The 14752-nt window shown below is 32.7% G+C and overlaps 1 protein-coding gene across 5 annotated transcripts in view; it reads right to left on the bottom strand.

Annotated features, from left to right (window-relative positions):
- Cbs (Cystathionine beta-synthase) overlaps nt 1–14752 on the bottom strand; it is a 68994-nt gene that overhangs the window by 37634 nt on the left and 16608 nt on the right. For 3 of the 5 annotated variants that reach the window (XM_035369984.2, XM_085816998.1, XM_085816997.1), the window contains one exon: nt 4641–4791. In XM_035369984.2, the coding sequence (XP_035225875.1) occupies nt 4641–4777 (137 nt within the window). In that variant the 5' untranslated portion in view covers nt 4778–4791. Of the gene's footprint in view, nt 1–4640; nt 4792–5638; nt 5784–14752 lie in introns of those variants that run through there. The other 2 variants (XM_035369983.2, XM_035369986.2) reach the window with 2 other exon arrangements.

Below are 14752 nucleotides of genomic sequence, written 5' to 3'. Positions count from 1 at the left end.
AACATGTTCCTTTTGATTGAAAATTTAACAAAAAAAAAAAAAAATAATGCATAGTAAGTACTGTTTGCCACTTAACTGCATTCACACCTGCAAAATGGAAAAATATTACCGTATTTGACGGCATATAAGATGCACTTTTTTTCTTAAATTTGGTCTCAAAAAAGTTACCTGCGTCTTATACGTGAAGGTAATTACATTCAATAATTGTTTATTTAGCTTTTACGAAACGTGAGGTGGCCGTCTAAATAAGGGTGCATCTTATATACCAGTGTGTCTTATATGCCATCAAATACGGTATATACAGGCTATCTGTCATTTATCCTCAAGATTTTTTTTTAATTAGGCATATTTAGAGTATCGTTAAAAATTGAAGAAGGTTTTATACATATAAATATGCATGTGCATGTTTATAGTATAGAAAGTACTACAGTACAATGCAGAAATATTTCATACTGTTTGCACAGAAATATTTGCCATTTCGTTCATGTAAAATTCAGGGTATTTCCAAAAAAATATCTCTAGACCAACTAAGTATTGGTCTTTCCAAAAAAATACCTCTAGACCATTCGTTCTTTTTCTTTTTTTACCTTCTTCCATTGCCTCTTGGCTTATAAGAAGGGCAGATAAAAGAGCATTCTGTTGAACCAGTAAAACTTCATGGTGAGCTGAAAAAGCCATGACACAAAATAATGAAAACAAGCAGAGTGAGCGTGGGAAATCAATCGAGCTGGAAAACAGGGTGAGAAAATTATAGGCACATCCACGCATGCGCAAATTTAGCTTCTCTCATTGGCCGCAGCTTACACCCCCTTCTCGCAGGTGTGAATGGAACTCCCGTATTTTATGCCTTATGACTATGCCTCTATGCTCTTTATGCCGTCGTCCGAACACAGCTTTAGAGAAGCTAAATTTTTGCATGCGTGGATGTGTCTACAGTTTGCTCGCTCTGTTTTTCCGTTCGAGTTTCACGCATTCGCTCCGATTGGTCGACTCTTAGACCAACTCGTCATAAAGTTGGAAACTTTGAATTTTATGCCAAGTCCCTAAACCAGTTTTGGTGATGTAGCAAGATCTGGTTACCTAGCAACGAAATTTGGCTTAAACCAGTCATGACATTTATACCCTTAATCTGAATGGAGCATTCAAGACAGAAATTTTTGTTTTTTTTTCCCTTTCTTTTCCTCTCTCGTTTCTTTGTTCAGTTACAAATTAAAAAAAAAAAAAACATGGACCATAGCTGTCACAACATCTAAACATCACATACCAGAAGTTTATGGGAAGTTTTCAGGCTGCATTGCAATGCAATTAAAAAAAAACATCCAAGTTGACTTAAATTTCTTTTATAATGTACAAATCAGATTACTGACCTACTCATGGCATGCTTTTGATATAAAATATATTAATATTTAAATTAGATATTTAAAATTTTATGTTCTTTGGTTAATTTCCTTTTGTAATTTTTTTACACTTTAATGCTGAGAAAATCCTGAATAGCAAAAGAAACTAATATTAGACAAAAAGGCAGCCTAAGTTTGGTGTAGGTTTCAATTAAAACTCAGCTGATTTCAAGGACAAGCATACACAAGTCAGCAATGATGCAGTATGTGATCTACTGCTTTTAGATATTTTTTTTAATTAAATAAATTGCCACTAAAATTGGTTGTTATTTTAATCAAGGGGTTCTTAACAAGAGGGGAGGAATGGGGGGATTTCACAGTTTTAGGGGTAGGAAATGCAGTCAGTCTTTTATTTAGCTGTTACGTATTTAGAAAACTACTACAAAAAATATTTTTACTCAAGTTTTGATACTTATCAACATTTCCTTTATTCTTTATTGTTTCATTTAAAATATTTAAAATGATTTAAATCTAAATAAAGGTATATGTACTTTTCGAGTTTTAGAAAGGAGAGATAATCCAGCAATGGTGAAAGCGATGCAAGGAGCAAAACAAGTTAACAACCACTGTTTTAATAATTTCTTTTCCCCATTATTTTATTGCACATTCAAATATGAACATTACTGTATTTTTATTTTATGAAGCTATCATTACTGAATTACCAAGTTGCTGAAATTAAAATTTAATGGGTTATTAAATTAATTAATGGAATAATTTTCATTTGTGTAATCTTGTTATTTATATTTATTTTAATACAGTAGAAGTCCAGAAATCTGCAGAGCTTGGAACCAGAGGTTGCATGGACTTTAGGATTTTGCGGATTTCAGGACGGAAAAGATAATTCATAATATTCAGACTAAAAGTGCAAAATAAATAAGGCATATTAGATGCATTTAATTAAATGATTATATACATTATTGCAATAAATTAATATATGCGTTAAATTATTATTACATATACAGATTGATTATATTATTCATTGTATTATTATACGTACACAGCATCGAAGTTTGCCGATTTCGCCTCATTCAAAGATTTCCGGTTTCGGATTCCGGTGTTAGAATCACTGTTGCTGTAAAATTTCAACAGCTTTTCCTTATTTTTCTGTCTATCATACACAATTGCGTCGCAATTCCATACGATTCTGCTATAAAACGAGGAATAGCACCTGCTTTCATCGACTAATCTTTGGAATATGGTAGGTAACAGGTAGTTTGGCGACATTTTGGTAAGGCGATAAAGGTTACTAGCTAGGACTTTAGCAGTGTACATGGATAAAGTCAAGAGTGTGCGCAATGCCATTTTTGTGCAATTCTGGGATTTTTTTTTAAGTGAAAATAGGTCAACGTGTACATGGATACCATGTATGTGCAATTCTTAAAAACGCGGCAAGCAGTTTGCGATTCTGCACTTTCTCCCAATTTCGCACCTAATCTTCGTCGTGATTAAGCACTTTTGTTCCATAAAAGTTCTAGCATAAGCATAATTCGGTTAGCAGATTGTTGGAAAAAAATGTTGAAGGGGGGAAAAAAAAAACATGCCTTTACTTCGTGAAAACAAAATGGCGTCCAAACGTAAACTAGCAGGTTGCTGTAGCAGGGTTGGTCGCCAAATTTTCGCCAAAAGATCGCCGAGTTACCAGAATCCAAAGATTAACCCTTCCATCTTTTGCAGAATTTGCACTTTTTGCATTACCGTCAATGCAACGAGTTTACGTTTTTCCACGTTGCAAGCAGTAAAATCATGAGTGCGTTCCTTATCAGTAATTGTATTAAAAAGTGGTGAAATTTAAAATATTCTTAATTTATCCACAAAATATCTGGATAAAAAAAGAAGGCAGCACCAAATAATCTCGTAAAATAACAAAGCTCAGAAAATACAGCAATGTGAATCGTGAACTTGAAAGAAGAGTTGAGTGAATCGTCTGCTTTTTTGCCTCGATGCAGATTAGAGGTGGAAAAAATTTTTATCACGATATCAATAATTTGGTATTTCCGTTATGACTCATTATTATTCGATAAGTATTTTTTCTTTGATATTTCATACTCAATGTTGCAGTTTCCAGAACCTATAAACTGAATGTTTATATATTTTGAGAGGCAACACGGATTTCAGGAGTTGGCAAATTTCAGGTTGGTGGATTTTCGGTATTTGACTGTATTTCAAAACAATATTTCAGTAATGCCATCAAAGAAACAAGCTAAAAGCAGTCTATCGAATAACTACATTATTAAGGTCTCTTGCTTCAACAGGGGAAAGAAAAGGCTAAATTTTTATTCTATCTGTCCTAGATATTTGGCCAAAATTCCATCCTTTCTGAAATATCACTAACTTATTGTCAACTTTGTGAATTGGTGAAACCTTCTGCTCTCCTATCTTTATGGCTCACAGGTGCAGTTAGTTCTATTCATAAATGATAAAATAAAGCCTTTCATAAGAAATGAGAAATTTTATGAGACATTTTTACAGCTGGTACTGTTCAGTGAAATAATGGTTAAATATAAAACATCTAAGGAGGCCGGATGGTGCAGTGACTAGCGCATCACACAGCTGTACCGCAGGTACAGGGTTCGTTGTTCTGGCTGGACAAGGTCCACTCAGCCTTTCATCCCTTGATTTCCATCACTTGGGTCGATAAAATGAGTACTAAGTTTGCTTGGGAACTAAACTCTGAGGGTCCTGCAACAAGCTGGCCACTTATTCAGGGTATATGCTTACACACCTCGGGCCAACGGTCAAGAAAGCAGATTTCAGGCACTGCAGGCCTTGGCCCATTAGGGCCGTTATGCCACTGATGTTTTAGTTTTTATAAAACATGTAAATCTATGTGTACTCAATTACGCGTATAGTATGCACATGGGTATAACTGCACATATACTTTAAACACAACAAAAATATAGCAGTTCCATCTTCATTGAAATCACAAGTTCAGATAATCAGAAGGTATTGAATAAAATCATGTTTTAACAACTTTAAACTATCATGAAATAAACAAATTATACTTTGATTTTTAGATATTAATAACCCAAGATAATGTACTAGTATATCTATACTCATCAATAAGCCAAAAGTGTAATGCATTTTTAACCAACAAATACTAATTAAATTAGTACACATTCAATAATTAAATTACAAAATTAGTAAAGCACTTTAATAATAATAATAAAGTTAGCATACTAAGGGTCATCAATAATTGAATTATAAAGTGAATAAAGCAAAGTAAAAATAATGAAACTAGCATACAAAGTTTCATGATGATGTACAGAACTTCCTTCCTTCACATCCAAATGCCATTTGCATTTACTGGGAAGATCAGGGCGTACAAACTCTATACTAGAGGATGGCCCTCTGGATCTGGTTCTGCTGGGAGAAGGAACCATGTTTTTTCAGCTTTCTGAAAATGAAAATAAGAAATAAATAAGTAAAAATTTACACTTAATTACATACTTATGCATTTATGTTAAGTGTATAATATATGTTATTCTGCTATAAATGCATAAGTTATTTAAATTTCAGCAATGCTCTGTTTTCATACTGAATATTGAAACTAAAATTTAGTTCATGGTCAGAACTTTCATTATAGCCCAACTATTATCTATTAATGAACGATATATACAGATTTTATAGTTTCTAGGCATTTCCTTATGGAAAATGAGTAGCATACTATTAAATAGTATGTCAAAGTATCAAAGATTAAAATATTTCTTGCCTAATATAGTAAAACTTTTGCAATTTTATCACCTAGCTTCCATTGTGTATAAAAACAGCACAAAATGTAATAATCTACATCAATAAATATATAAATAAGATGCGAGATTTAGCGAAATGGCTTTGAAATCCTCTTCAGCTTAATAAATTTAAGAAATGTAGCAATCTAAAACAAAAGAATAATTATGCAGTTGGAAAATGCAGTAATTTATATAAGAATATATTACAAAATACAGCAATCTGGAACATGCATTTAAAAAACTCTCCCGGTTTTAGCAACGGATTTAATAAATTTTATCAGTTTGGAGCAGTATACAATAAAATCTTTGGTATCTTTAATTTATAAAGCACTTCAAAAAACTGAAATTTTGACCATTTAAACACAGAATTCTATATCTTATCCAAAGAAATACCATTATTATCCAAAGAGAATAAAATTAATTTCTGTTACTGATCTTAATTTTTGGGACTAATTAAAAAAATTAATTTGTAGAATACTTTTGATGCTAAAATACTGTCCCGAATGGAATTACCTCACTAGCGGGGCTTTTGCGCCACCTTGCGCGAAATTTTTTGCCAACGTAAAGGATGTAACGTATACACCAGCTGTTGAAATTTTCTTATCGTCTGCTAAAACCAAAGAGGTAGAATACATGGAGATGGCGTCTCTGCTGTCGCAATACGAGGAGAGTGAAGCCGGGGGAAGCAAATCAAGCCACGCCTCGTGAGGGCAAGAAAACGCTTCCCTTACTATGTGAAGTGAGGTTAAACGTCAGCTTGCTTGAAGTTTTGAGTGTGTTTTCTGATTTCTTATGTGAAGACGTGAGAGGGTTATAAGGTACTGAATGGTTACATTGAAATAATGTCTACATTTCGGATTTCATTTCCATATAAAAGAATGTTTTTTTAACATGCATAAATAAGTAGAATAATTGAAATGTGCGTTTGAAAAGCCGTCAGCAAAGAGTTTGAGTATTTTCTCGGTGTGACGTGCGCGAAGAAACATCTATAATTCTCAGATTTTTCTTCAATTAATGGTTTGAGTATTATACTCGTAATTAACTGAGTTGTAAAAGCAAAACGGTAAGTAAACAAGGGAAGGAGGAGTGGTCAGCTCATCGTGGAAAAGAAAACGCGTTATTTTAAAGGTGTGATCATATTATATTACAAGTCATATTTTATGTATTTAATTTTATTTTCTGTTCAAGTAAATATTTAATAACATGATTTAATTTGGGGTGAAATTTGTGGGAGTTTTAAAAATAACAATGCAGAATTTAAATATTATTTTTTATCATTGTTCATGCAATTTAATATTTTTCAAAACGTAAGTAGTATTTCTAACATGGAAAATTGAGAATTATACTTGTATATATTTAGAATAACTAAAATATAATCAATTAATGGTTTGAGTATTTATTTATTTATTTTCCTCCTTTTTAATACCTTTATTGCTAGCATTCATTAATGACAGCATGTAATTACACAACGCATTTCTCATTTAACTCATTTTAAGGGAATCAGTCCCTTTGTACATATATTTTTCCTCTGCATTTCAGAGTAATTCAATTTGTAAACTATGATTAGTTCATTTTATCTTTCAATTTTTGCTAGGAAGTTCAGTCTAGTTTTTACATTTATTTCATACATATATAAGTCAAATGATATTTATTTCACATATGTATTAGGAATTTTAATAGCACTTTGCCTACTTTTACATTAAGATTTCACTGTTAAAGATTGACTGGTGCTGATTTGTTCAAAAATAAAAAACTAATCATAAGCATTTTTATTTTATTCAAAAAAAAAAAAAAAAAAAGTTCATTTAACATGTAGAGTTCCATAAGAAAAAATCATGTATAAAAACTATAAAATATGCAAATACAAACATTATTTTGTTCATTATTATTTTATTCTAACCTCCTTGGCTAAAACAGAAAATACACACGAGATCAAAGAGTCTCGTATTCTCTTAAAATAAGAGGGGGGGAGTCACGTCTTACACTGCTTCGACAGCACAAAATGTAAAATAGTTGAAGTTTTGGGATTTTATTTTAAAAATGAGATTCTTCTCTTTTTCAGAATAGGCAATATTTTAAAAGCAGAAATAAGGACAATTTTTAATCCCCCCATGTGTTCCATTTCTGTTACCTGAAAATGGCATTTTTTTATATATACGGTGTATATTTCTATTTTCAAACATAATTTAATGACAATTTTTTATGATATTCCTATGGTGTTACATTTTTATCGATTTATATGCGGTTGCGTAACATAACCTGCACGCAGTTTGAATTTTGGGTTTTTCAGTCCTAATCTTATAAAAATGTATATCAGATGATAAAAGTTTTTCCAATACAAATAAATATAAATATAAAGTACTGATCGTTAATATTTTTAGACACGTGAAAAGTTTCAATTCTTACATCTTTATTCATTCAAATTCAAGAAACAAAATATTTTTTAAATACATTTTTTTGCCATTTGTTTGATGTAAAGACAAAGGAAGGGGAACACTAATGTAATAAGTAAAACTAACAGGCCTTTTCTTAGATTCATTAAAATAGCGTTATAAAAGTAAAAATACTAGAAATTGACTGTAAATTTATATACTAATACAAATATATTACAGGTTTACTTTTACTATAGTATATTTATTACTATTTTATAGTAATTTACTTCCCATCGCAAAGCCCAACACTGTTTCTATTTACGAAAATCGTTAATATCTATCCGTACACTTGCTCAACAAAGCGAAGAGTTTCATAAGTTCATCTATCAGAAGAGACATTGATTTTGTTTTTCAGATTTCCAATTTTTAAAATAGTGTCGCCAATACATAAAGGAATAAATCGAAATGAGTCTTTTGAGGTATCAGTATAAGAAGATATTTTATTTACAAATCTTGGCAAATCATTTCATCTCTATTATTTTGAACTTCAATTACTTTCATTTGCAATATATGAGGAGCATCAGTAACACCGGTTTCAAATGGATCTGAAACCAATTTCATTTTTACCACACAGTTAAGTTCGAAAAATCTATCTGTGAATTCCCCCTCAGAATCTTCAGTCAATTCGAAGTACTTTTTAAAATTAATTCTCTAAAACAGCTCTGTTGATAAGGTATAGATAAGAACTGAGTGATTTTACATAGATAACACTATGTAAAATCACTCAGTTCTGGAACAATTTTAATTTCTATGTAAATAAATGCTTGGGCATGCTAATTTAATGATACACTAAACCTTTTAATTTCACAACCTAATCTATTCTCAACATGAGGCATATGTTAGAAAAAAGGAAACACAGAAGTCTTCTGTTGCTCAACCTTGTTGGTCCGAAAATCACACTTTCAATTTTTCTGCTGCCAAAATTATTCAAAATACATCTTCCATTGGAACACTGGATTTTCTAGAGGCATTTCACATTCAAAAAATCTTTCTGTTCTAGTTAACGATCCTAATTCCAATCCATCTTTGCCTTCGGCCTTTAAAGAAATTATGTTTTAGTTCTGGTTTCACCAACAGATGGCGCCACTTGCTTATTCTTGTCCAGGCTTTCTTAGCTTATCTAATCATTATTTCCTATTTTGTTCATTTGCGGTTTTGCAGCTTGGTTCGGTAAAACCATCGAAACTAGTCCTGTGAAAATTTTGAAAATAGAACGCTGATTTTTGTTGTTTGACTTCTGAATTAACATTATTATGTATTTATTTATTTTAGTGCAAAAATTTAAGCTTGCTTATATGTTTGTCCCTGAACAAAATGTCACAAGAAGACAAGCGGAAAAGAAGAAAAAACACTGTAGAAATCAAAAGCTATATCACTGAGAAGCGAGAATGATGTACGACATTGTCTACCTAGCACACGCATAAAATTGTTCTAGAGCAATGATTCTCACCTTTTCAAAAGCAAGGATAAGATTAAGGAGATTGAAGTTTCAAAGAATATCATAAGAATTTCTGCGTAACGGCCAAGTATTCTCGATCATGTTGAAAGATTGCTTCTCATGTGGATCAACGAGAAGGAAATACATAGCAACATTATAACGAAAACATAATTTGTGAGATGGCGAAATTAGTTCTTGCCGACCTCATTAAAATAAGACGCTAGAATCATTACCGGAAAAGAAGAAGCATTCACGTCAGGGTGGTTCAAAGAGTTTAACAGAAGAACTGGCATCCACAGGGTTGCGACGCACTGGGAAGCAGCAAGCCAAGAACGTCATTGGCATATATTCAAGAAGTTTATGTATTCTGAAGATTATCTGATGCAGCAGGTTTTTAATTGTGATGAGACGGGTCTTTTTTGGAAACAGATGCTGAAGCGAACTTACATTAGCAGAGGAGAAGATCCTGCCGGGCCATAAGTGTATCAAAGGCCATCTCACGCTGTTACTTTTCCAAATGCATACGCCGATTCGGAAATTAAACCGGTGTCGTTTACTAAGAGAAAAATCAAGAGCCTCCGAAAGGTATAAAGTCCAGAAGAGCAGGTTAAATGTCATGTGGACGTCTAACAAACAAGACTTGAGTGACAGGTTGCCTTCTTACAGATTGGATCAATGAAGTGTTTGGCCAGCATTTAAAAAATATCTGCTAGAGATGAATTTGCCCCTCCCTGCTTGGATAACGCTCCTGCATATCCTCCAGGCCTAAACGATGATCTTGAAGGCTACAAATTCATCAAGATTCAGTTCCTGCCACCCAATACTATGCCTATTATTTGCTGCAGCAAATAGACTGGCAGGTCATTTGAAATTCGCTCTTCGAACGTTGTTTTGAAGTATTTGAAAGAACAGCTCTCACTCTCAAAGAGTTTTGGAAAGACCACTTTCACATTGTCGCCCATCGCCTACCTCAAAACGATATCGACAAGGCGTGGGAGCAGGTCACCAACAAAACCCTTATTTCTGCATGGAAGAAGCTTTGGCCGGACAGCGTGGTCGAATGCTACTCCGAGAGGTTTGAGCAAGTGCCTGTGGAGCCTGTAATCGATGAGAACACGTCTCTGACAAGATTATGCGGCTAGAAGTGGACAGCAGCGATATCGATCAGCTAGTGGAAGAGCACAACCTGGAGCTGACTACTGAAGAGCTAACTGTGGTACATTCTGTACCACAGTTAGCTACTGTACTACAGAAATTAGCTACTGTACAACAGAAAAAAGCTACGCAGGAGATTTCCAGAGGGAAGAGGAGACAACAGTCTTAGCAAAGCAACAACCTTCCAGTGCAATAAGGGAAGTACTGAAAAAAAAAAAAAAAAAAAAAAGGAAAACTGTTGAATCGTACATCGAGAAGCATCATCCTAATAAGGTAGTAGCTTTGCACACTATAAATTTATTTAAAGATAATGTTGTATCTCATTTACGCCGAATTTTGACAAGTAGGCGAAAGCAAGCAACTTTAGACACCTTCCTTGCGAAAAAGGAGGTATTATAAATAATAAATTACATTATTATAAATTTGTTTGAGTATTTATTTCAGCATGGAACGCATTATCTTATTTTACATAAATTCCTATGGGGGGGAAAAAACTCTTGCTTTAACGAATATTTTGCATTACAAGTAAAATTCGGGAACAAATTATGCCCGTTAAGCGAGGTTCCACTGCATCTGCATTCTCCTTCAATTACTTACATTTATTTTATTGTGTTTTATTATCAGCTACAATAAATTGTCAGTGTTTTCCTGCTCATCTTGAGTGATCATTTAAAGAGATATCCATGCAGTTGCAGCTCGCAACAATATTCAGCCTCTCGTGATACTAGGTTTTTGGGAACATATACACATGAGGTATAAAATAATACGAACACCTGCAAACGCCTATGCTGCTTTTCCCACTTGCAGTACAATCGCGCCGCCTGCCACAGAAGCCATGCCCACTGCATGGCCGCCTGCCATGCAGTGGGCGAGAAAGGCATCAATCTTTTAAGAATTGTCATACCTGCTGCATGCGCCTGTCGCATTTTCCGATATATTTTTCAAAATGTCCGACCTTCCAGTAAAGCATGATTATTGGAGCGCATTTAGCTGCACCCTCGGTTATGGAAACAGCAAAACAATCTGGGTGAGCAAGTAGCCCGACATCACCCGTTATGACAACGTACACGAAAGACCGTAAAATGTTGCCTTCAAAGAATAACAGTGGACGAAATAAAAAAAAGACTGATAGACGGATTTTGAAGCACTGTGATGCATAAAAATGGCTTCCTGCTGGTGTTACGTATATGTGATATACACCATCCATATCAGAGCCTGGGACAGCTGAAGATTTCGCAGCCCCTCCTATTTGCCAGAATTTGAAAACATCTCACCCTAACATTTCGTTATATCAATTTGACACTCCCTAAATACTACGCCCGAGGAACAACAACAATAACAACAAAAACAAAACAAAACAAAAAAAGTGAGAGAGAGAGTTCTATATCTCCCGTTCTACTTGGCCAATTGAGGAAATTCAATTTGCGTTTTTCACGTCTCGAAAGCGTGACTTAGGATATACATTAGATATATATTATACAGTATTTTTCTAACATAAGTATTTTGACAAAAAGTCAGACGTTCTCTGTTTTTTTTTAATTTTGATTCTACGGCTCAAATTATGCTTTAATATTAATTTTTTTTAATTTGGTGCGAAATTTATGGAGAAATTCAAAAATTTATCTTGGCGCATTTTTTTCAGTTTTAACAAAGTGCGTATTATCGTTCAAAATAAGAGATAAATTTTAAAACACTCCAATATGTAAAATTATGAATGTCTTAGAAATTTTTAATAAAAAACTAATTTTTACAGGTGCGCCTAGAAATACATCTACTTTAAGATGATGTTAAAAATGTTATACGTTATAGTACAAATTTTTTTTCGAAACACTTATAAAAATATTTAAAAATACAAATTAAAAAATAAATCATAAAAAATGTGCGAATTATATTTGGATTAAGCCTAAATTTTGAATTCTGGAAGAAGGAATCAAGTAAGTTTAATAAAAAAATAGATATTAATAAATATGAGCTAAAATTTTTAGAGCTAATTTTTTAAAAACTACTCGTGGGATTTTTACAAAACTTGGCAGTTGGGCATAATTTGAGTCGTAGAATCGAAATATGGAAAAAAATTGGCATGTCATTTCAGAAAGAGTCTGTTTTTGTGTCAAAATACCTATATTAGAACAATATTATATATAAATTAAATACATTTCCTAAGTTGCGCTTTCGAGACATGAAAAACGCAATTTGAATTTCGTCAATCGGACCAGTAGAACGTGAGATATGGAACTATCCCCTTTTTTCCGCAGTGTACATTTAGGATAACCTCCTGACATTGAATGTGGCTTAAACCTCTTCGAACACTCCTATGACGCTTAGAACTTATGACACTGAGGCATTAAAATCCACTGTATGAATCCATCCTTAACACTCATAAAAGAAATGTTCAGAGGTTAGATGAGTGAGCAAAGTGATAAATGTTACACACACACACACACACACACACACACACAAAAAAAAAAAAAAAAAAAAAAAAAAAAGATCCTTAAGACAATTACAGACTTTCTAAGATGAGCTATCTTATAAAAAAGAAATAAATTGCAGAAAACTTTACTTGCTCATTTAACCTGTTAACAGAAAGAACACCCCTAAATTTGAAAAGCTTTGACTCCAGAAGAAATGTGTGAATTCAAGCTATTGTAACAGTCATCATTTAAAATAACAAACAATATTATGTTAAATGTCGAGATGGCTCCAATTTTCCAAACGGTATTGAAATTTACGGCTGTAAACATTCATACAATAAACAAAAGCTCTTCTTGACATTATCCCTCTACATGCCCCAAATGGCAATACATTAAAAAAATTACATTATAAACTATTCAAAACATCATTACATAATAATAAACACATTCTTTTATTTGCAATAAAAGTTTCTGGTAGGCAATATATATGAACAAATGTGTTGCATCATGAAATTTCCAGGAATTTTTGTATGCTAACATAGCTTTTGTATGCTATTTTTGTATACGAAAATTATAAATTATCTTGAATCACATTCCAATTAATTCAAATTCACTAGAGCATTATGATTATTTTTGAAAGCATCTTTTTGTAGAAAGATGAAATGACAACTTTTTCAATGTATACTAAAAAATCTGTTGTCCACTATCTGCCCACTGCAATAAACTCAATCAGTCTGTAGCCAAATCTGAAAAGAACCAGTCCATCTGGTCACCCCGAGAAACTAAGTGGTCCAAAAGATAATCCTAAAAAATTTTGGAACGCTAACATTATCCCAAAGAAATTGCTTGTAAGTTTTGTTTGTTAAATTTTTGTTAATTAAATTCTGCCACCAATTTATATTCACTCAAAAGTTTTCCTTATAAACATTCAGAAGTTCTCAGAAATTTTTCAAAGATATTAAATATTGTTTTCAAAAAAGAGGAAGCTTCCCCAATCAAATTTTAAATTCAATGAAATTCAACATTCACCAAGTTGAAGACCAGATAAAATCTGCTCTACGCTTCTCGCAACCACCAATGCAGTGATAAGAGTAATAAAAGTAATAAGGATTGGTTTGACGCCAAGAAAATTATCAATGAGAAATGCTAGGCATATAAAAGATGTTTATAAACTCTCTGTCAATTAAAAGAAAAATTTAATTAACATATCCTTCATAATATAATTCTTAGAACATTCAAACATGGAGACTGAATGGAGCAAAACTAAAATAATCATCAAGCCCCAACACAAAAGTAGCCTTAAAATTAAAGAAGCCCTTAAATCACCATGAAATCATATTCTAATACAGACCTTCCTTTTAATGTTGCATACATCTTAAAGCCAATTCTCAAAAGTATAGCTACACTGGGTGAAGCAACTCTATAAAACACTTAAAAAAGATGGACTGATCTAACCATTCACTTAGATTCCAGCTAACGGAAGCAGAGGGGTCACCTGCAAAATTTTAGTAATAACCAAGCAACTTGTTTATACAGTCAAAAGTCTTTAATCCGGACTCGTCGGGACTTCGGCGATTCCGGATTAACGGTTTTTCCGGATTATAGATCATCAGTTTAAATCTGGTAAGATGGCATACAGAAATTATAAAATTAAAAATATGAAACCGAAATTTATGAAATAAAGAGCAATTATGATCTAAAGGGTATCAAAATTTAAATCCGGATTAAAGACTTTTGACTGTAGTAATAATCAAGACTGCTTTTTACAATGTTTAACAAAAGGTTTGGTGAAAGTTGAGTTCATTTTTACATGAGTGAGAAATTTCCACAATACCTGTATCAAGACAGATGGATCAATTTAATCTTTCTACGGCACAAAATTCCAATTTTCAAAAGGACTTTTTATAGATTTTGTTGACGGCTTATTTTTAAGAAATATGTCAAGAAAATTATGTACGACAAAGTGTAATTCCATTATTCAGCAGACTTCAAACAAAACTAAATAGCTCCAATATCTTTGTAAAATATGAAAAACAAAAATGAAATATGAGTGCCGAATGAAGCAAATACTCAGTAATGTTGTAGTATGCAATCTACTGCATTTAGTTATTTACTTTTCAGATGGCAGGACAAAACTTTGTTGATTTTATCATTTCTTTTTCCTGTCATTTCATTGAACATTCGAATTTAA

Source organism: Stegodyphus dumicola, chromosome 5, assembly GCF_044657685.1.
Source record: "Stegodyphus dumicola isolate Sdum_Otavi_A_Nest chromosome 5, ASM4465768v1".
NCBI classification, from domain to species: Eukaryota; Metazoa; Arthropoda; class Arachnida; order Araneae; family Eresidae; genus Stegodyphus; species Stegodyphus dumicola.
This window is presented reverse-complemented; position numbering and strand designations above follow the sequence as displayed.